Source organism: Macaca fascicularis, chromosome 16 (genome assembly GCF_037993035.2).
Source record: "Macaca fascicularis isolate 582-1 chromosome 16, T2T-MFA8v1.1".
Taxonomy (NCBI): domain Eukaryota; kingdom Metazoa; phylum Chordata; class Mammalia; order Primates; family Cercopithecidae; genus Macaca; species Macaca fascicularis.
In genome coordinates, this window is record NC_088390.1 from 19,863,951 (window position 1) to 19,885,896 (window position 21,946).

General features: G+C 43.7%; 1 protein-coding gene and 1 pseudogene across 16 annotated transcripts in view; both read left to right on the forward strand.

Moving 5' to 3' along the window:
• The window catches only part of SPECC1 (sperm antigen with calponin homology and coiled-coil domains 1), a 317,948-nt gene that overhangs the window by 97,306 nt on the left and 198,696 nt on the right, over nucleotides 1-21,946 (forward strand). For all 16 annotated transcript variants that reach the window (XR_012425372.1, XR_012425373.1, XM_074018821.1 and 13 more), the window contains one exon: nucleotides 10,059-10,194. Coding sequence is in view for 14 of the 16 variants with exons in the window: in XM_074018821.1 (XP_073874922.1) it covers nucleotides 10,059-10,194 (136 nt within the window). In the remaining 2 variants the exon portion in view is untranslated. The remainder of the gene's footprint in view (nucleotides 1-10,058; nucleotides 10,195-21,946) is intronic.
• LOC102141903 (BTB/POZ domain-containing protein KCTD9 pseudogene) lies at nucleotides 11,249-12,734 on the forward strand (annotated as a pseudogene).

Sequence of the window (21,946 nt, forward strand, 5' to 3'; positions counted from 1 at the left end):
CCTATTTCTCTACAGCCTCCCCAGCATCTGTTGTTTCCTGACTTTTTAATAATCACCATTCTAACTGGTGTGAGATGGTATCCCATTATGGTTTTGATTTGCATTTCTCTAATGACCAATGACGATGAGCTTTTTTTCATATGTTTGTTGGCTGCATAAATGTCTTCTTTTGAGAAGTGTCTAAATACCTGACTTTCAATATTGGCCTGAACTGAAGGAGCAGTGAAAGAAAGCAGGGCAGGGGCTGGGGGCATGGGAGCCCAGGGAGGGTGCAGACCCTCCTGTAAATCCTCTTCATGGTATCTGAGCGCAGCCCAGAAAAAAGAGTACCTGCAGTGCTCCAGTTGCCACAGGCAGCCATTTGCGAGACCCAGGTCTATTAGTCGGGGCTGTTTGGTTGCAAATGATGAAATGTTGGCTTGAGCTTGCTTCAGCAGAAAAGGAATGTGCTGAGCAGATCCTAAGGCTCCCATGTCACTGTGAGGAGGAAAAAGGTGCATTTTAACAAACCCTTCCCATGACTCTGATGTCTGCTCAAGTTTGAGAAGTAGTGTCCAACCATAACATGTTATCCACCACTAACAACCAGATTATGTTATGTCTGATGATTTTAGAGTGATGGATTCTTTTCTGCATCTTTGTGGAATTGAGAGGGATGTCTTAGTTACTGTAATCTGTGAGGTATTTAAACTTTTTCCTTTTATACGCTTTCTTATACAGGTGGTTGGCAGCTTAAATGTCAGTGAAACTGATAGTGGAGATATTTACTAAACACCAAAGCAGCACCGAAGTGCACACCTTCATAGGATCTTCTGGAACAAGCCAGAAATCTCAAGTTGTGCTGTGGCCAGGACACAGAGCCAAAAATGCAGTGGTGAATAGAGAAAGAGCAAGAATTAGTATCTGAGACTGGTAGCTTTCCCTTTGATGTTGCATCCAAAAAGCAGTGACAAAATAAGAGTAGCTACTTTCAGCTGTTTGTTTCGAAGGACACGTGGGATCAGTTTTTTGTCTTTATGTCCTACCCCCAGGAAACCTTCTAAGCTACCAGTCTTTTTCAAATGGAATTCCTTGTGGAAGGTGCAGGGGAAATGAAGTGCTCCCTTTGAAAGCTTTGCTGCTACTCAAACTCCATGCCCTACGGGAGGGAGGTGGCACAGCACTGGCCTGCAGCACATCATACTTATCCTGTTGCCTGGGAAGGACAGGGCCACATCTACCCACAGTGCAGTGTAAAATCCCACAGCCCAAGAGAAGACAGAGTCAGCTGGGTGTGGCTGGCTCACAAAATGGAACGCAATAGCTGAGTAAAATGTGTGTTATCCCTAGCTGTGCCTGGTGCATCACAGGCAGGCACACTATACATTTTTACTGAATTTTGTTCTTGGATGGATTTACCAGAAGAAGAGCCTGAGGTTCAGTGAGGTTAATGACTTGCTTGATCTTCTATTGTACTCTCTGGAATCCCCGTTGCATTGCATTCATCTTTTCCTAAAACACTCCCCTCCTTCCTCCTCCTCTTTGCCTTAATTTGAATTTAGTTTTTACAGGATAACAAGAGTAAAAACAATAATGATGATTTTCATTTGTTATTGTTATAGCTGGTATCTGTTGAATGCATACTGTGTCAGACACTGTTACCCTAAGCACACGACATGGCTAACTTGTTTAATCCTCAGAGCAACACTGCAAAGTGGGTACCATGACTCTACTTACTTTTTAGGTGAAGAAACCAAAGCACAGAGAGGTGACGTGATTTGCCCAAGGTCATACAGCTAAGCACTGGCAGAGCCAGGATTCAGACCCAGGTGGTCTGCATTTTGAGCCCTTGGCCACTAAACTGTGCTGCCACATGACATGGCTTTTGTCCCAACCCCTGTGACGTGGGGTGGAGGCCTCCTGGCTCCTGTTGGTCTTCAGCCTGGCGGTGCTGTGGAGAACACCCGCCCCTCCAGAATGCCTCGCTGCCCTCCCTGCCTGAGAAAAACCGCATCATTGCCTCTTCTGTGAGGTCTTGGGACTCCTCCAGCCCCTCCTGGGTTTTCTCCACATTTGTTTCTCTGCAGCTTAGTGCTGTCCTCAGTGTGTTCTGCACGGTTGTATGTGGTTAACTCTGCAGGTGTTAACTTTGTAGGTGGTTAACTCTGAGTGGCAGGGCCTCCTGATTCACTTTGACATTCATGCTATATACAAAGCGTACAGATCTACTTAGTGGACATGCGCTAAGATGTGCGTCCAGCCTCTAGTGGGTTTTTGGTAAAGCTGAGCTGAATTATAGTGTCCAGGATGGGAGGGACAGGAATGGAGAAGCCACAGGCCCAACAGAAGCAGCCCTGGCCCAGTGACAAGAAGGGAGGGAGGTTTTTGGAGCTGTTTCTCCTGCCGATCTTCCCCTCCCTCTCCCACATACATGTGGAGGGCTGCTGCAGTCTCCCTAGGAGCATGGCATCCCAGGAGGAGTGCCCCCCTGTCTCCCCAGGACCTCCGCATCCCCCGCTCACTTCCTCCTGGCACTGAAATTTGACTTTATCTCACTGCAGGATTCATTGAAAGGCTATTGGATGGCTGGAATGCCCTTCAGCCTTTACAGCTAACATACTAGGTGGCCTCATGTTCTAAGGGCTCTTTTGCTGTGGGTGAGCTGGCTGGAGGAGAAGGGGAGAGCAGAAGAGGGGCGAGGAAGGGAGCCCCACCCTCTGCTCAGGACCCATTGTTCACATTCTTTTCCGTGTCAAATGTTGCTTCAGCCAGGCCCTAGGCTATGAGTAGTGGCATTTCCATGTTTGTGGAATGAATATAAAGTCTGTTTTAGGATCAGTGGTCAAAAATCAGCGTGTTTGAAGTGGAGGTACGATCAGTTGGTTAGTACGATATTTGGCATTTACCACGGGCACTTAATGGTGCAGTTCTTCTGATGTAAGGAGGGTAAAAAAGCAGCCACTACGTGTACTAAACAGAAGGCGTGATGAGTACAGTCAGTGCAGGATCGTGAAAGCATCAGCACATTCCTTCTTCAACTAATCAGCCCAGACAGCGTGGGGTATTTTTGTATTCTCTGCTGTTTGTGCTCTGAGTACATGTGCACAATATGCAGTGACATTGATCAATAAATTCTTTAAGCCTAATAAGCATATGCAGTCTCATAGCAATGAGGACATAAACAGGGAGAAGGATCTTAGGTGATTAAAATTCTTCTGTTTTCTGGCCAGGCATGGTGGCTCATGCCTGTAATCTCACCACTTTGGGAGGCCAAGGCGGGTGGATCACCTGAGGTCAGGAGTTTGAGACCAGCCTTGCCAACATAGAGAAACTCCGCCTCTGCTAAAAGTACAAAAATTAGCTGGGTGTGGTGGTGCATGCCTGTAATCCCAGCTACTTAGGAGGCTGAGGCAGGAGAATTGCTCAAATCTGGGAGGCGGAGGTTGCAGTGAGCCAAAATCGCACCACTGCACTCCAGCTTGGGTGAAAGAGTGAGACTGTCTCAAAAAAAAAAAAAAAAAAGAAAAAGAAAAAAAATTATTCTTTTTCGGAGGTGAGGAAACTGAGCCCCTAGATGATAACTTTCCCAGGGCCCCGTGGCTCACAAGTTGCTCGATTCCTAACACAGCGTAATACTTCATGCCCTCCTTCCAAAGTTTTGTTTGTAAATCTGAAGATGCTGCTGTTGCTACCAGCCTGGAGAACCACCATGGGGGGCACTAGGAAAACAGCTGCAATGATGATGATGAAGATGATGATGAGAGCCACCAATATTTATGTTCTTAATCAAATGCTTTAAATTCTTTTTCTTTTTTTTTCTTTTTTTTTTTTTTTTTGAGACGGAGTCTCACTGTGTCTCCCAGGCTGGAGTGCAGTGGCGTGATCTCGGCTCACTGCAAGCTCCGCCTCCCGGGTTCACGCCATTCTCCCGCCTCAGCCTCCCAAGTAGCTGAGACTACAGGCACCCGCCACCACGCCCGGCTAGTTTTTTGTATTTTTAGTAGAGATGGGGTTTCACCATGTTAGCCAGGATAGTCTCGATCTCCTGACCTCGTGATCCACCCGCCTCGGCCTCCCAAAGTGCTGGGATTACAGGCTTGAGCCACCGCGCCCGGCCTTTTTTTTTTTTTTGAGATGGAGTCTTGCTCTGCCGCCCAGGCTGGAGTGCAGTGGCGCGATCTCGGCTCACTGCAAGCTCTGCCTCCCGGGTTCATGCCATTCTCCTGCCTGAGCCTCTGGCGTAGCTGGGACTACAGGTGCCCGCCACCTCGCCCGGCAAATTTTTTTTTTGGTATTTTTAGTAGAGATGGGGGTCTCACCGTGTTAGCCAGGATGGTCTCGATCTCCTGACCTCGTGATCTGCCCGCCTTGGCCTCCCAAAGTGCTGGGATTACAGGCGTGAGCCACTGCACTTGGCCTTTTAAATTCTTAACTAAGGGCACAACTCTAGAGATATACCAATTGCTTTCTCTCTTTCTTTCTTTTTTTTGGAGACAGGCGCTTGCTCTGTTGCCCAGACTAGAGTGCAATGGTGCAATCACAGCTCACTGCAGCCTCGAACTCAAGCAGTCCTCCCACCTCAGCCTCCTGAGTAGCTAGGACTACTCAGGAGCAGCCCCACGCCCCACTAATTTTTAAAAAAGATTATTTGTAGAAATGGAGTCTCACTATGTTGCTCAGGCTGGTCTTGAACTCCTGGCCTCAAGTAATTCTCTTGCCTTGGCCTTGAAATGTTTTCTCCATTTTAGAATTGAAGAACTGCAGCATCGGTCCCCGGGTCATATAGGTGGGAAGAAGTAGCACCGCTCCCTTCACCACTCCCTGGGCTGCCTCCTTCCTGTGTGATTGCTGGGAGCCTCCTATATAGAGATCCCAGGTCCCAAGTCCTCTTTCGCATCTCCCACTCCCTCCCAACCCTTGAAAACAAAAACAAACCCTGCGATGCAGCACTTACTGCTAACTCCCCACCAGAGATCCTCCAGCCCTGAGCGTGGTGCTGCAGCTCCCTGTGCTTTCCCCCAGTCACTGTTACTGCTTCACCCCTGTTCTTATCATGACTGGCGCCACCTCTGTTGCCGTGCCAGGTCCTCTTGCAGTGCACCAAAGGCAAAACTCCCACTGCTTGCCCACTGCTGTCCTGTGTTTCCTCCAACTGTCGACTCACCCAGACCTCCTGTCCCAGGAACCAACCCCTTATGGAAGGGGGCAGGGCAAGCTCTACCTCTGCTGCTCTGGGGTGGTGGCTGGGGACGGAGGCTGTGGTGGGATCTCCGAGGGGATTTCGCTTCTGTTCCCAGTAGGAGTGCTCTCATTTGTTGGATTTCCCGGTTTATTCTGGGTTTCACAGAGCCCTTCCTCTCTTGGCCTTTGCTGTAGAGTTTGAAAATTCTGCACTTTGAGTCAGACTTGCAGATTTTAGTAATGTCAGATAATCAGACAGGGGAAAAGCAGAATCCAGCGTGTATGGCTTGCATTATTGCGTTAAGAATTCCCTTAACCACTGTGATTTCCCTTTTTCATTTGAGATGTCATCTAGGGAGTTTTCAAAGTCTCAAACCAGAATTGGTTTTCCTTTGGGGACCGGGGAGGCACCTGCGTGTGCTTCTTGGAAGAGTGAGTCATCGTTTTTCTCTATTGAGAAAAAGCTGCCGACATTATACACTATGGTCATTTAATATTAAACATGTATTATACAGGTGACCTGATGGATGGTTTGAGAGGCTGGAGAGCTTGAGTGGAGGAATGCTTTTTACTCTGAGATGGGAAGTGGAAGGACCTTTACAGAGTTCCTCTAAGAAGGGCAGTAATGTAACTTCTGGATCAACTCAAGTGTCATGTTTGGCCCATGATATGGTTTGGCTGTGTCCCCACCCAAATTTCATCTTGAATTGTAGCTCCCATAATTCCCACGTGTCGTGGGAGGGATCTGGTGGGAGGTAATTGAATCATGCTGTTCTCATGATAGTGAATAAGTCTCAGGAGGTCTGTTGGTTTTATAAAGGGGAGTTCCCCTGCACATGCTCTCTCTCGCCTACCAGGAGCAAAGTGAGATGCGACTTTGTTCCTCCTTTGCTTTCCACCATGATTGTGAGGCCTCCCTAGCCATGTGGAACTGTGAGTCAACTAAACCTCTTTCCTTTGTAAATTACCCAGTCTTGGGTATGTCTTCATTAGCAGCATGAGAACAGACTAATACAGTCCAGTTGCTAAATTAGGGAACTGTGCTGTTGTTCAGAAAATGTGATCATGGGCCGGGCGTGGTGGTCCACGTCTGTAATCCTAGCACTTTGGGAGGCTGAGGCAGGTGGATCACCTGAGATCAGGAGTTTGAGAGCAGCCTGGGCACCATGATGAAACCCCGTCTCTACTAAAAATTCAAAACTCAGCCAGGTGTGGAGGCACACACCTGCAGTCCCAGCTACTTGGGAGAATGAGAATCACTGGAACCCAGAAGGCAGAGGTTGCAGTGAGCCAACATTGCACCACGGCACTCTAGCCTGTCTGACAGAGTAAGACTCTGTCTTAAAAAAAAAAAAAAAAAAAAAAAGGCCGGGCGCGGTGGCTCAAGCCTGTAATCCCAGCACTTTGGGAGGCCGAGACGGGCGGATCACGAGGTCAGGAGATCGAGACCATCCTGGCTAACACAGTGAAACCCCGTCTCTACTAAAAATACAAAAACTTAGCCGGGCGAGGTGGCAGGCGCCTGTAGTCCCAGCTACTCGGGAGGTTGAGGCAGGAGAATGGCGTGAACCCGGGAGGCGGAGCTTGCAGTGAGCTGAGATCCGGCCACTGCACTCCAGCCTGGGTGACAGAGCGAGACTCCGTCTCAAAAAAAAAAAAAAAAAAAAAAAAGATAAAACAAAATGTGATCATGCTGACATCTAGTAACTGGAGTTGGACACAAATTATCCTTTTAGTGTGAATTATTTGTTTTTAAAGTTAATTATTTGTTTTAAAATCTTGACCAAGATCACGTGGCTAATATTAAGACATCTACCATCAGGCTGGGAGTGGTGGCTCACACCTGTAATACCAGCATTTGGGAGGCTGAGGTGGAGGATTGCTTGAGGTCAGGAGTTCCAGACCAGTCTGGGCAACATAGTGAGATCTTGTCTTTTTTTTTGAGATGGAGTCTTGCTCTGTCTCCCAGGCTAGAGTGCAGTGGCGCCATCTTGGCTCACCATAACCTCCACTTCCCAGGTTCAAGCGATTCTCCTGCCTCAGCCTCCCGAGTAGCTGGGATTATAGGCATGCGTCACCACACCTGGCTAATTTTTGTATTTTTAGTAGAGATGGGGTTTCGCCATGTTGACCAGGCTCGTCTCAAATTCACCCGGCTAATTTTTGTATTTTTAGTAGCGATGGGATTTCATCGTGTTGACCAGTCATGAACTCCTGACCTCAGGTGATCTGTCTGCCTTGGCCTCCCAAAGGGCTAGGATTATATGCGTGAGCCACCGCGCTCAGCCATGTGATCCCACCTTAACAAAAATACTTTTAAAAAATTAGCCAGGCATAGTGGTGTGTACCTGTAGTCCTAGCTACTTGCTTGGGAGGCTGAGGTGGGAAAACTCGGGAGTTCAAGGCTGCAGCGAGCCATGATTGAACTACTACACTCCTACCTGTGTAACAGAGCAAGAGCTTGTCTCTAAAAAATAAAAAGACTTCTACCATCATCCCTCTTGTTAAAAGGCAACGGAGAGTTACTGTTTAATGAGTAGACTTTATTTGTGACGGTAAACATTTCTGGAGATGGATGGTGGTGATTGTTGTACAACATGGTGAATGTATTTAATGCCACTGACTTGTGCACTTAAAATGGTGAATTTTATATTATGCTTATTTTAGAACAGTAAAGTTTTAAAAATTACAAAAAAAAAAAAAAAACAAGAAAAAAAAAAAGAAGGCTAGTATTTGCAGGAGTGGAACTAGGACTTTGCCCAAATTGCAGACTTCCTTCACCCCAATTTTCTTTTTCTGTTTTAATGAAGCACAGCATATTTACAATAAAGTCCATAAAGTACACTAATCTTAATCTTAGCTATAAAGCTCATTGCATGTTTACATTTGTTTATACTTGTGTGACCACCACCCTGTCAAGATGTCGAACGTTCCAGCACCCCAGAAGGTTTCTTTTCAGTTGTAACTCCGCGAGAGGTAACCACTATTCTGACTTGTATTACCATCATTTGATTGTGCAGCTTTTAAACTTAATACAAGTGGAATCAGGCAGTATATACTCCTTTGTGTCTGCTTCTTTCACTTAGCATAATACCTGGGACAGCCACCCATTTATTAGTGTATCAGTAATTCATTTTTTTCCTATTTGCTGTGTAGTTCCCATTGCATTTATCCTTTCTGTTGAAGGACATTTGGGGTGTCCTAGTTTTGGGCTGCTATAAAAAAGGTGCTATGAACATTCTTTTGAGGTACCTATGTACTCACTTCTCTTGGGTGTGGATCTAGGAATGGGATTGCTGAATCACAGAGGACTGTGTGCTGTGCTTACTTAGGGGTCTCCCTTCTTCGACTTGGTGCCTTTCAGCAAATGTTTGTCCTACCACTTTCATGACAGGGAAGAAAGGGAAGCGAGCACAGAGGGCGTTGCTTTCTTCTATCTTCCAGCCTTGGTGTTAGTAGATACTGCCACTTTCCAAAGCAATTATGCCAGTTTACACTTCCACTCACAGGGCACGCGCGTTCAAGTTGCTTCACAGCCTCACCAACACTTGGTGTTGGTGTTTTTTCACCATCAAGCTATGGTGGGCTGAGGGTAGTTATACCCTGAAATTTAAATGATGCAAAGATGGAAACTTTAAAAAATTGTGGAAATATTTAAACTTCTAACTCTCAGTAAATGACCCCAAAGCCAGTGGAGTAGGATGGAGCAGGGCTTTTCCCCTCAGCCTGTGTGATGGGCGGGGCTCGCCCACTGCATGTCCACATTGATTTAAGGGCTTTTCCATACTGTGTGCTCCGGATGTCAGATACATTAGACGGCTCTGGGCAGCTGCCTTCTCCAGTCTTTTTGCACCGTTCCTCTCCAGAGCCTTCTTTCATGAAGATTAAACAGTGGTTGAGAGAATTTAGTTGTGGTTTTTCTCATTAACCTCAAATGTAATCTGGGCCTGACGTGTGGATCACTTAGGAGTCTCCTTTCTTAGACTTCAGCACCTTTTAGCAAATGTTTGTCTCATGACAGGGAAGAAAGCAAAGCCAGAACAGGGGGCTCTGCTTTCTTCTGTCTTCCAGCCTCCAAGAAAGTTCCTTTCTCACCTTTGAACACATTTTCTGTGTGAGATAATCTACAGAACGCGTGGTGGTGAGGCCACAGCAGATACTCAGATTGTTTCTCTCCCTCCACGTCCTCCTGGCCTATGTCATGAGCCCTTTTTTGTTGTCCTTGAATTTCTTGTGCATTGCCCTACCCTGCCTTTTGCTCATCTCCCAGTTCTTTTTTCATTGGTTCCCATTCTTTTTTTCCCCTACCAGGAAAGCGGATTTATTTTTTATTTAATATTTTTGTTTAGAGACAAGGTTTCACTTTGTCACCCAGGCTAGAGTGCAGTGGCACAATCATAGCTTACTGCAACCTTGAACTTCTGGGCTCAAGCAATCCTCTCACCTCAGCCTCCTGGGCGTCATCATGCCCAGCTAATTTTAAAAAAAATTAGTGAGACACAGTCTCACTGTGTTGCCCAGGCTGGTCTTGAGCTCCTGAGCTCCAGCAGTCCTCCCACCTCAGCTTCCCAAAGTTCTGGGACTATAGTCGTGAGCCACGGTGCCCAGCCACATTTTTTAAGGCTCATTACTTGAAGTGTGACCTGATGGTATTCTTCACGCACAGTCTTATGCTGCCCTTTGAAACAGTCATGGGAGATCATACTCGGACCTGTAATGACAGAAACAGGTTTGTGTAGCTTTGCATTTTTTCATGTCACTCTATCATGCTACTCAAAGTGCTGTTATTGTATCTTGACTGCTGGGCACATAGCCCAGCTCCCATGCTCTGCTTGTTTATAGCGCTCCTTCCTGAAAACCACCTCTTCATCCTCTCTCTTTCCCTCCAACTCTCTCAGCTCAAGAGGGCCAGCAGTGAGGACACGCTCAACAAGCCAGGAAGTACCACTGCATCGGGGGTGGCTCGCCTGAAGAAGACCGCCACTGCCGGAGCCATCTCGGAGCTCGCCGAGAGCCGCCTGAGGAGCGGCACAGGTAGGAGGGACCGGGCAGGCGGGACCCGGCAGGCCTTCAGTCCTGGCCACATGGAAGCACTTCAGTGACCCATGACCCATCCAGTCCTTCCCTCGTCAGATATTTCTTGACCACTTACCCTGTGCCAGACCTGTTTTAGGCAGATGACGTCACTGCCCACAGGGAGTTTACATCTAGAGTGGGGAGACCGATGAGAAACAAAAGGTAACTGGGTGTGCTGTGGTTTCTTTGGTCCCTCCAGAGGTCCATTTGTCACCATGCATGTGTGAAATCCTTCTGACATGCAGGCAGGGCGGTGTATGTTGTGGGGCTGTCTGGATGCAGAATGCATTAGAGAAATAAATGAATCCTGCGGATCCCTTGCAGAGGTGGATGTCTAATATTTGTACTGAACCCTATGGAAAGCTGGCAAGAGCCTCGCCCAGCAGCTGTGGAAGGTTGCTCAGAGTGACCTGGACGGCAGTGGCAGCTGGAAGCTGTGAACCTTCTCAGTGTTACTCATTTTCTGAGAATCCGAAAAGGTTTTTCAATCATTCTATTTGAGTTCAGAGCATGTGAAACATGCAATATCGAAGAATTTGTTTAATTTTCTCTTTGCGCATATAGATAATAACTCTAAGCTTTCATAGTCTAACTCTTACAGTGCAGCCCTCAGTGTATTGCTAAATTGTCTAAGATGGGAAAAATAACTGAAATACATCATTATTAATTTTTAATGTGTTGAAGGGTAGTACACTTATAATTTTTGTGCTTTTTTCGTAAAAGTCACATTCGGTCTAGATCTCAAAAGGTATATTTTAATTTATTCGGTTTTCAAAAAGTGGAATCTGTGAAGCCTATATGTGGCTTTCTTTTATTGGATATAAGGGGAATCGCCTGGTTTTTCTATATAATGGCTTTACCATTGTAAACACTGATATTGTACTAAACGTACACACACACTTGGTTTTTAAAATACGGTAAACAAAAGTACCATTTATTTTTATCAAGCCAGCCTAACACTGATTCCAAAAGTTAATAAAGCCCCACTCAAAAAAAGACAGACTGGGAGGAGCCTAGGGGCAGGGTGGGAAGGAGGACCAGCCGAGTCCGGATGTGGGACACAGTGAGTGTGTGTGGTGTGTCCCCAGGCGCAGGAAGGTGGCGAAGGGAGGTGAATCCCAGTGGATGGAGCGAGGAGAAGGGTGGGAGGAAAAAAAGGTGGGAGGAGGACCAGGTGGGAGGGTGGCAGTTCACTCAGGACCCCGCGGGGGCAGCACGATGAGGTGGGTCACAGTGTTCCTGAATGGCAGCCCTGAGAACAGAAAGGTGGTTGCTGTGTATGGAACTTTATCTGATTTGCTTTCTGTGGTCAGCAGTAAACTCAGCATAGAAGCCACCAGTGTGTATAATGGGAAAGGTGGGCTGATTGATGATATTGCTTTGATCAGGGATGATGATGTTTTGTGTGTGGAGGAGAGCCATTTATTGATCCTCAGACAGATTCTAAGCCACCTGAGGGATTGTCAGGATTCCACACAGACTGGCTAACATTAAATGTTGGAGGGCGGTACTTTACAACCACACAGAGCACTTTAGCGAATAAAGACCCTGACAGTATGCTGGCCCATGTGTTTAAGGACAAAGGTGTCTGGGAAATAAGCAAGATCATAGAGGAGCTTTCTTAACTGACCGAAGTCCTGAGTACTTTGAACCCATTTTGAACTACTTGCGTCACGGATAGCTTATTGTAAATGATGGCATTCATTTATTGGATGTGTTAGAAGAAGCAAGATTTTTTGGTATTTACTCATTGATTGAACACCTAGAAGTGGCAATAAAGAATTCTCAACCACTGGAGGATTATTTACCAATATCCCGAAAGGAATTTGTCTGATTTTTGCTAGTAACTCCAACCAAGTCAGAACTGCGATGCCAGGGTTTGAACTTCAGTGGTGCTGATCTTTCTTGTTTGGACCCTCGATACATTAACTTCAAAACGGCCAATTTAAGCTGCTGCAGTGTTGCACGTGCAAATCTTTGCTGTGTAAGTCTTGAACAAGCCGATCTCACTGGATCAGTGCTTGACTGTGCAAATCTCCAGGGAGTCAAGATACTCTGTTCTAATGCAGAAGGAGCATCCCTGAAACTGTGTAATTTTGAGGATCCTTCTGGTCTTAAAGCCAATTTAGAAGGTGCTAACCTCAAAAGTGTGGATATGGAAGGAAGTCACGTGACAGGAATTAACCTGAGAGTGGCTACCTTAAAAAATGCAACGTTGAAGAACTGTAACCTCAGAGGAGCAACTCTGGCAGGAACTGATTTAGAGAATTGTGATCTATCTGGGTGTGATCTTCAAGAAGCCAAGGAGAGGGTCCAACATGAAAGGAGCTAGATTTGAAGAGATGCTGACACCACTACACATGTCACAAAGTGTCAGATGAGAATTTTAGGGGCTGGAGGAAGATGTACAAGATGAAAATATTTTCCTTATCACTTCTCTTTCTCCATCCTCTCAGTTGTCTAGAAGAAATAACACTGTAAGGAAATTTAAAAAAAAACATTTAGAGGATTATGCTTGTTCTCAGTGGTGCATAGAGGAAAAAATAGATTTTTTTTCCATATTCTGATTTTTTTTTTTTTTTTTTGAGACGGAGTCTCGCTCTGTCTCCCAGGCTGGAGTGCAGTGGCATGATCTCGGCTCACTGCAAGCTCCACCTCCCGGGTTCACGCCATTCTCCTGCCTCAGCCTCCCTAGTAGCTGGGACTACAGGTGCCCGCCACCACGCTCGGCTAATTTTTTTGTATTTTTAGTAGAGACGGGGTTTCAGCGTGTTAGCCAGGATGGTCTCGATCTCCTGACCTTGTGATCCACCTGCCTTGGCCTCCCAAAGTGCTGGGATTATAGGCGTAAGCCACCGCGCCCAGCTTATATTCTGATTTTTAACAGAAAAGCACTCATTTAATAGATGTAGGGAAACTAGATATCGCTGCCTTTTGAACACGGTAGAGGGGTTTATCTGGTTTTATGACCAGGAATAGTATATATTATATTTGCTTTTAAATAGGCGTGATGTAGAAATACCATCTTGGTTTGAGATGCATTTGAGGATTTTAATTTATGGAAAGCACAACATATGCGATTATATTTATTGAATACCTAGATGCAGTATGGATATTTAAATTATAAAAACTTTATGAAAACTTTGAAAAGGTTGTTCAGGCTTATAAATAGTTTTAGTGATGCCTCCCTCTTTAAATACCTGTCACACCGTATGAATATGGTGAGTTCAGACTTGCTAAGACTCTTTTCAGGTTCATTTGTATAATGTTTACTTTTTAGAACAAAACACTAGCTAAGTTAAAGTAATATCCACTTCTTCCTGATTGAGACAGAGTGGAAAGAAGGACATCACTGTACATCACTGTCATTCCAAAGGTACAGTGGAACTCTGGATGGAGAAGAACTTACCTATCACTACAACACTTATAAATGAGCATTTCTCAGAATTTTATTCTAGGCAAGTTCCACTCAACACCAGACCAAGCAATTCTGTCTATTCACACTATTAGCCTAGTTTTCTCATACAATCAGCACAAGCATAGGAAGATACTTCAAAACCAAAAAGCCAAGGTGCATCATTAATATTCATTTAATTCAAATACCAAATAGTTTACATTGGGCCAGCTTAGAAATAGGTATTAAATCCAGATCTACTGCAATCAAAGCTTACACAATATCAATGAATATGGTAGAGGTGCCTGTTAAAAGCCAATGTAGTATAATTGCAGCTAGAACCCTACAGTGAGGAATGAGGAATTTTAAACATACATTTGATTACAGCCACCAAAATATATATGTATATATAGAAAGTAAAAATAAAGGTATTTGGCTGGTCCAAGAGGTAATACCAATCAGTCAGCACCTATGATTCTTTTACTTACATTTTTTGATTTTTTGTTTTTGTTTTTGTTTTTTGAGACGGAGTATCACTCTGTCGCCAGGCTGGAGTGCAGTGGTGCGATCTTGGCTCACTGCAACCTCTGCCTGCCGGGTTCAAGCGATTCTCCTGCCTCAGCCTCCCAAGTAGCGGGGACTACAGGTGCATACCACCACGCCCAGCTAATTTTTGTATTTTTAGTAGAGACGGGGTTTCACCATGTTAGCCAGGATAGTCTTGATCTCCTGACCTTGTGATCTGCCCGCCTCGGCCTCCCAAAGTGCTGAGATTACAGGCATGAGCCATGGCGCCCAGCCTGTTTTTTTATTTCAACAAATTTTAGCCCAATTTTCTTGAGTCATTTTCTCTCTGCAACAGCAGAAGGGCCTGTACCTCCCTACCAATGACCTGGTGTCCTTACATCTACCCCAAGAGCAGGGATATTAGCTGTGTCCACAGGGTTCTGAATTCTACAGACTCATCAACATGAGGCAAGGAATCATTGAAAACCACTTTTGTCTCCTTTGGGAGAATGACACATCTTTAGTATTTATGTAGCCTATTCTTCTATATCTAAATATGCAAAGCTTTCCTTAACAGTAACGGGTACATATGCATAGTGGGAGGAGATCAGACCTTTACAAGTGAAGGAAAGCAACTTCAGAAATGAATTATTTTCTTTGCTTTATTATTTTTCCCAAGACAGAGAAGTATTGTATTGAGAAATTATCTATTTTCATAATCAACATATGCCTAAATTATATTTAAATCATTTCACTCTGTACTATATTTTCAGGAATTATAGAATGTGTTATTCATTCACTTAAAAGTACCTCTGTAGAAATAACCTAAAACTGCAGAGGGATCTGAAAGATCTAAACATGGTGTGCTTAGAAACTGCAGATTTTAGATCTAATGTATACTGCATTAATAAACGATATAAAGTGTTGAAAAGGAAAAAAAAGACAGACTGATCCCATGATCAAATATTAATATAAAAATTTGAGATCAGCCGGGCGTGGTGGCTCACACCAGTAATCCCAGCACTTTGGGAGGCCAAGGCAGGTGGATCACGAGGTCAGGAGATCAAGACTAGCCCAGCCAACATGGTGAAACCCCATTTCTACTAAAAATACAAAAACTACTTGGGCGCGGTGGTGGGTGCCTGTAATCCCAGCTACTCAGGAGGCTGAGGCAGGAGAATCACTTGAACCTGGGAGGCGGAGGTTGCAGTGAGCTGAGATCGTGCCACTGCCCTCCAGCCTGGGTGACAGAGCAAGACTCCGTCTCAAAAAAATAAAGAAATAAATAAAAATTTTAAAAAATTGAAATAAAAATATTAGCACGTAGGACTCAACAATACATTAAAAGAACAGTAGTATACATCACAACTAAGTGAATTTATGCCACCCAAGAATGGATGAATATTAAGAAATTTTAGAATACAATCCATCATACCATATTAACAGGCCAAAGAAGAAAAACTGTGCAGTTATCTCTGTAGATACAGAACATACATTTGACACAATTAACAATCTTTCTGATTTAACAACAAACTCTTGATAGACTGTACATGTGCAGTGACATCTTTAATGATGTATGTGTCACAAACAAAAGCCAGCGATTCCCATTAAAGTCAAAGATAATTCAAGGTTGCTTACTATCACCACTGTCGTCTAAAATTTTCTGTAGATATTAACCAAGGCAGTAAGATAAGAGAGATATAGAAGCACATAAATATTGGAAATGAGGGAGCAAAATAATTGTAATCAGATAATAACATTGTATGCTTTGAATTTCCTGAAAATTGTGTCTTAGAATTTTCTTAAATTCTATTAGAGACAATAAGAGTTTGGTATGTGGCTAGTTGTAGACTATAATATATCAATAGCTTTTTTTTTTTGAGATGGAGTCTTGTTCTGTCGCCCAGGCTGGAGTGCTGTGGCACGATCTCGGCTCACTGCAAGCTCCGCCTCCCGGGTTCACGCCATTCTCCTGCCTCAGTCTCCCGAGCAGCTGGGACTACAGGTGCCCGCCACCACGTCCGGCTAATTTTTTGTATTTTTAGTAGAGGTGGGGTTTCACCATGTTAGCCAGGATGGTCTTGATCTCCTGACCTCGTGGTCCACCCACCTTGGCCTTCCAAAGTGTTGGGATTGCAGGCATGAGCCACCACGCCGGCCATCAATTGCTTTCTTATCAGTGACTAATTAGAAAGATAATAATGTAAGAAACAATTCTATTTATAAAGAATGAAAGGGCAAAATATTTAGAAATAAATAGTGTAAGCATCTATATAAAAATATCTTAAAACTCTTTTGAAGAAGTCTTATGTCCTTCAAAGAAGATATAAATAAGTGAAAACATATGTGTGATTCTTAGATAGGAAAATTAAATAGAATTAAGATTAAACTTAATTAGTACAACATATAAAATGTAATAAGGATGTCTGAATTATTCTAAGAATTCATTTTCACCTTGATTATAATATCAGTGGGAATTTGGGAGTGGAAACATAATAAAATAACTGGAATTTATCTAAAACCCGTGTTCTCAATGGGGAACGATTTTGCCCCTCCAGTTCCAACCCAGGGAACAATTGGCAATGTCTGGAGACTTTTTTTTTTTTTTGGCTATTATGACTCAGAGCTGCTACTGCCATCTAGTGGGTAGAAGCCAGAGATACTAAACATCCTAGGATGCACAGGACCGTCCCTGCAGCAGAGAGTGTCCTGCCCAAAAATGCCAACAGTACTGCTGCTAAGAAATCCTGACCTAGCAGAATAGATATTCTAGAGTAACCAGGAGAATTCTGAAAATAGTAATCAGGGGATTAACCTTAGGCATTCTGGAACTGAAGAGGCGCTAGGCGGCTCAGTGGAACGGTGGACAAAGTGCAGAATACACTGGAAGATTTAGTAGAGGGGAAAGGCGGCATTTTGTATCACAGTGGATAATTCACTCAAAAATGTGACCGAGTAAGTATTTAAGAAAGAATACAGCTGGATCACTATCTCATTCCTCCCATCAAAATAAATTCTAAGAGGATTAAAGATTTAAATATTAAAAAATGAAACTGCAAAACTACAAAGAGAAAGCATCAGAGAATTAATTCGTAGTCTTGGCCTTGGAAGAGCCTTTCTAAGTAGGAACAAACACAGAAGCCATAAAGGAAAAGATGAAAAACGTACTTTCATAAGTATAAGAAACTTCTTTGCAAAAAGAGGAAATTATTTGCAATACATGTAACAAAAGGCTTATTTACAAAGAGTTTATACAAATCAATAAGAAAAGGAAAAATAGGCCAGATGTGGTGGCTCATGCCTATAATCGCAGCAATTTGGGAGGCCGAAGTGGGAGGATTGCTTGAACCCAGGAGTTCAAGACCAGCCTGGGCAACATAGTGAGACCTCATCTCTACAAAAATAAATAAATAAATACAAATTAGCTGGGTGCATGCCTGTAGTCCCAGCTACTTGGGAGGCTGAGGTGGGAGGATTGTTTGAGCCTGGGAGTTTGAGGCTGCCATGAGCTATGAACACACCACTGCACTCTAGTCTGGGTGACAGAGTGAGACACTCACTCAAAAAAAAAAAAAAAAAAAGAAAAGGAAAAATAATATAATAGAAATATATATAGCTCCCATGAAAAAATACAGATGGCCAGTGGGAAGATATGAAGCCTTACTTATAGTTCAAGAAATGTAAAGTAAGGCTGGGTGTGGTGGCTCACGCCTGTAATCCTAGCACTTTGGGAGGCTGAGGCGGGCAGATCGCTTGAGCCCAGGAGTTTGAGACCAGTCTGGGCAACATGGTGAAACCCCATCTGTACAAAAAAATGCAAAAATTAGCCAAGCATGGAAGCGTGTGCCTGTGGTCCCAGCTACTTGGGAGACAGAGGTGGGAGGATCACTTGAACCTGGGAAGTGAAGACTGCAGTGAACTGAAATTGTGCCACTGCACTCCAGCCTGGGCAACAGTGAGACCCTGTCTCACAAAAAATAAATAAATAAATAAAGCAAGCAAAACAACAACTAGGTATATAATTTCCCCTAATACATTAGCAAAAATTAAAACAGTCTATCATTTCTGGTGTCATTAGGGGATAAGGAGTCACATATGGTTGATGCACAAGGACAATTTGGTAATATCTATCTAAATATTAATATAACCTTTGACAAAGCATTTCTATTATTTAGCACTTAACGTTACTGATATTCTTGGAAAAGAATGCCAACATACGTGGTGGCGGGCGCCTGTAGTCCCAGCTACTCGAGAGGCTGAGGCAGGAGAATGGCGTAAACCCGGGAGGCAGAGCTTGCAGTGAGCCGAGATCGCGCCACTGCACTCCAGCCTGGGCGACAGAGCGAGACTCCGTCTCAAAAAAAAAAAAAAAAAAAAAAAGAATGCCAACATGTATGAGCAAGTTCTGTTGCATGATTATTTATAATAGTATAATACGGGAAACAACCTAAGTATGTATTCATACAGGGCTGGTTGAACAATGTGATTTTGGTGCAGTAGAAGAGTATACAGGCATGAAAATGAATACAGTAGATTTGTGTGTACTAATAGGGAAAGATCTCCAAGATACATTACTAAGTGGGGAAAATAATATGGTGCATATGATATAACCTTAATTTGGTTTTGGTTTTAAAAGTATATATTAATTATTAAAATCAACTTTTTTTCCTGGAAGGATATCAGAATGATTCTCTTTAAGGAGAGTTACCAGAATTGAAAGTGGCAGAGGAAAATTTTTTCATTTTAGATTTTCCTGTGCTGTTTGAACATTTTAAACATATGCATACATTGCTATAAAAAATTAAAAACAAGGTAAATACAATGTAAATTTAGACAATATAAATATAAACTAAACTTTTTTTTTGCCTTTACAAAATCCTTCCTCTTCTACTTGCCTTTTGTAGTGTTCTTTAACCATTTGTTGGTGGATTTTGTGTGTGTGTTTGTTTGCTTATAACATCTGCTCCTTTGCACAGGATTCTAGGAAAATACCTTGGTTTCATATTGGCTCCTAAAGTAGACAAGTTCCCATGCCCCAAGGGACATTGGCATCCCTTATTTGTCAAAGAAAGGAAATAATTACATATCTACTACACAGTGATGTTGGGGAAAAGGTCTGTGAATACTTTACAGACTGCAATGAAATGTAAGTGACAGTTATTATTCTCCTAGTTACACGAATTGTTTGTCGATTACTTCATTTAAGTGAAATTAAAGTATATGACTTAATAGGGTTGAATTTGAAAATTACATTTTGTTTCTGAAGCTTTTATTTTTTTGTTTATTTTATTTTATTTTTTGAGACGGAGTTTCACTCTTGTTGCCCAGGCTGGAGTGCAATGGCGTGATCTCGGCTCACCATAACCTCTGCCTCCTGGGTTCAAGTGATTCTCCTGCCTCGGCCTCCTGAGTAGCTGGGATTACAGGCATGCGCCACCACGCGCGGCTAATTTTGTACTTTTAGTATTGATGGGGTTTCTCCATGTTGGTCAGGCTGGTCTCGAACTCCCGACCTCAGGTGATCCACCCGCCTTGGCCTCCCAAAGTGCTGGGATTACAAGTGTGAGCCACCGTGTCCGGCTGAGAGCTTTTATTTTTATATGTCAGTAGTCCTCAACATTTTTGTAGCACCTTTGGACAGCTGATACTTTTGTCTGTTGTCATAGTGTCCCCAAACTGCCTCATTTCGAATAGGTGAATTCCAGTCTATTGGGATGACCATTAGGAGCAGTGGTATGCAGCACCTCTCTGTTGTAGGTCTTACCACCTCTGCAGTTGTATGTTTTGGTAATCATTTCAATATTTGATTGCATTTTGTCTATTTTACATGTGAGAAAACCAGGAAAATGAAAGTGCTGGTTGGGGCTACAGCAACCAGTTGTACAGGTTGAACAGCCCAAATCCAAAAATTCAAAATCCCAAATGCTCCAAAATCTGAAATGTTTTGAGCACTGACATGATGCTCAAAGGAAATGCTCACTGGAGCATTTTGGATTTTGGATTTTCAGTTTAGGGATGCTCAACTGGTAAGTAGAATGCAAATATTCTAAAATAAAAAATCAGAAATCCAGTACACTTATGGTCCTGAGCATTTTGGATAAGGGATACTCAACCTGTAGTAATAAGCGTGGGTTTTAAAATATCAATACTGCCGGGTGCGGTGGCTCATGCCTGTAATCCCAGCACTCTGGGAGGCCGAGGCAGGCGGATCACCTGAGGTAGTTTGAGACCAGCCTGACCAACATGGCGAAACCCCTTCTCTACTAAAAATACAAAAAAATTAGCCAAGTGTGGCGGCGGGCACCTGTAATCCCAGCTACTTGGGAGGCTGAGGCAGGAGAATGTCTTGAACCTGGGAGGTGGAGGCTGCAGTGAGCCGAGATCGTGCCACTGTACTCGAGCCTGGGTGACACAGTGAGACTCAGTCTCAAAAAAAAAAAAATACAGTTGATACAAAGATGGAAATTATTTAGCGTGTTAGAAACTAGATGCTCACTGGACTTAAAGCAATTTTCTATAGGCTCAGCTGTGAAGAAAAAGAATAAAATTAAAGGAAATTGAGGGAATTCTGGCAATATATAGTTGATTTCCTTTCAGAAAAATTTCCTCTCAGAGAAAATCAACCATATATTAGACTTGCAGGGGACAGAATTCTTTTTATGGCAGGCAAGACTTAGTTTTTATACTTTTGACTTGGGGACAAGTTTTCTACGATGCATAGCATGGTATTATCTGTATTTTATTTCAAATGTGTTAATTTTGAGAAATATTTTTGTCATGAAATTTTAATACAGTATTTGTGACTTTGAATGCACAAGAATTAAACCTATAGCCGGCCTGTATTTTACTGCACCCTTTCCTGGGAGCTGATCTGTCCTCAGGGAGAATCCCTGAAATCTACTCGAGGAGAAACGTGTAATCTTTTGGTCGTAATAATTATATTATTGTCTCAGCCTTGCCTAGGGCGCCAACTTGCCATCTGTCATGGGTGGTACTGGAACCGCTTGAATGGGGAGGCATGAGCTTCTTCATTCTTCTCAAGGCTATTTCCAGTTTCTAGTTGCCAGGCCTTATGCTGTTCTCTGGGGCTATGCCAAAGTTTGTTCCAACAAGAGCAAGAACACAGCAAAAATCACGAAAGGGACTACTATTTTCTAGGCCTGCCACCTACCTGCACGTGCTGGCTTCTCTGAGCTGCTGTCTCTCTTGATGCTCACAACAGCCAGAGGAAGAGCATGGTTATTTTATCTAGACCAGGAACCTTAGCTTCAGGAAGGTCAAACAAGTTTGACTTATTCTCTCCCGTGCCCACCCCAGGTTTCATTATGGAACATCCACTTTTTCTAATTGGTTTTCTTTCATTAATATTATTCACATATCTGGATTCCAAAAAAGAATTCTGATTTTTTTTTTTTTCTAGAGACAGTTTTGCTCTGTTGTCCAGGCTGGAGTGCAGTGGTGCAATCATAGCTGATTGCAGCCTCCAACTTCTGGGCTCAAGAGATCCTCCTGCCCCAGCTCTCGAGTAGCTGGGACTACAGGTGCACACCACCGGGGTCTCACCATGTTGCCCAGGCTGGTCTTGAACTCCTGGGCTCCTGCCTTGGCTTCCCAAGGTGCTGGGATTACAGGCATGAGCCACTGCGCCTGGCCTGGATTCCAGTTCTTATTCTTCTTTTTCTCCCTGAAGTGTCCTTTGTGTATATCTCATCTTACACAATGGTGTGGCTTTTAGGAAATGAGGAGATTCCTTGTGTGCAGGTGGTAGTCCTCCCTGCCTGCCCCAGGGTCAAGTGAAAGGTGGGGGAA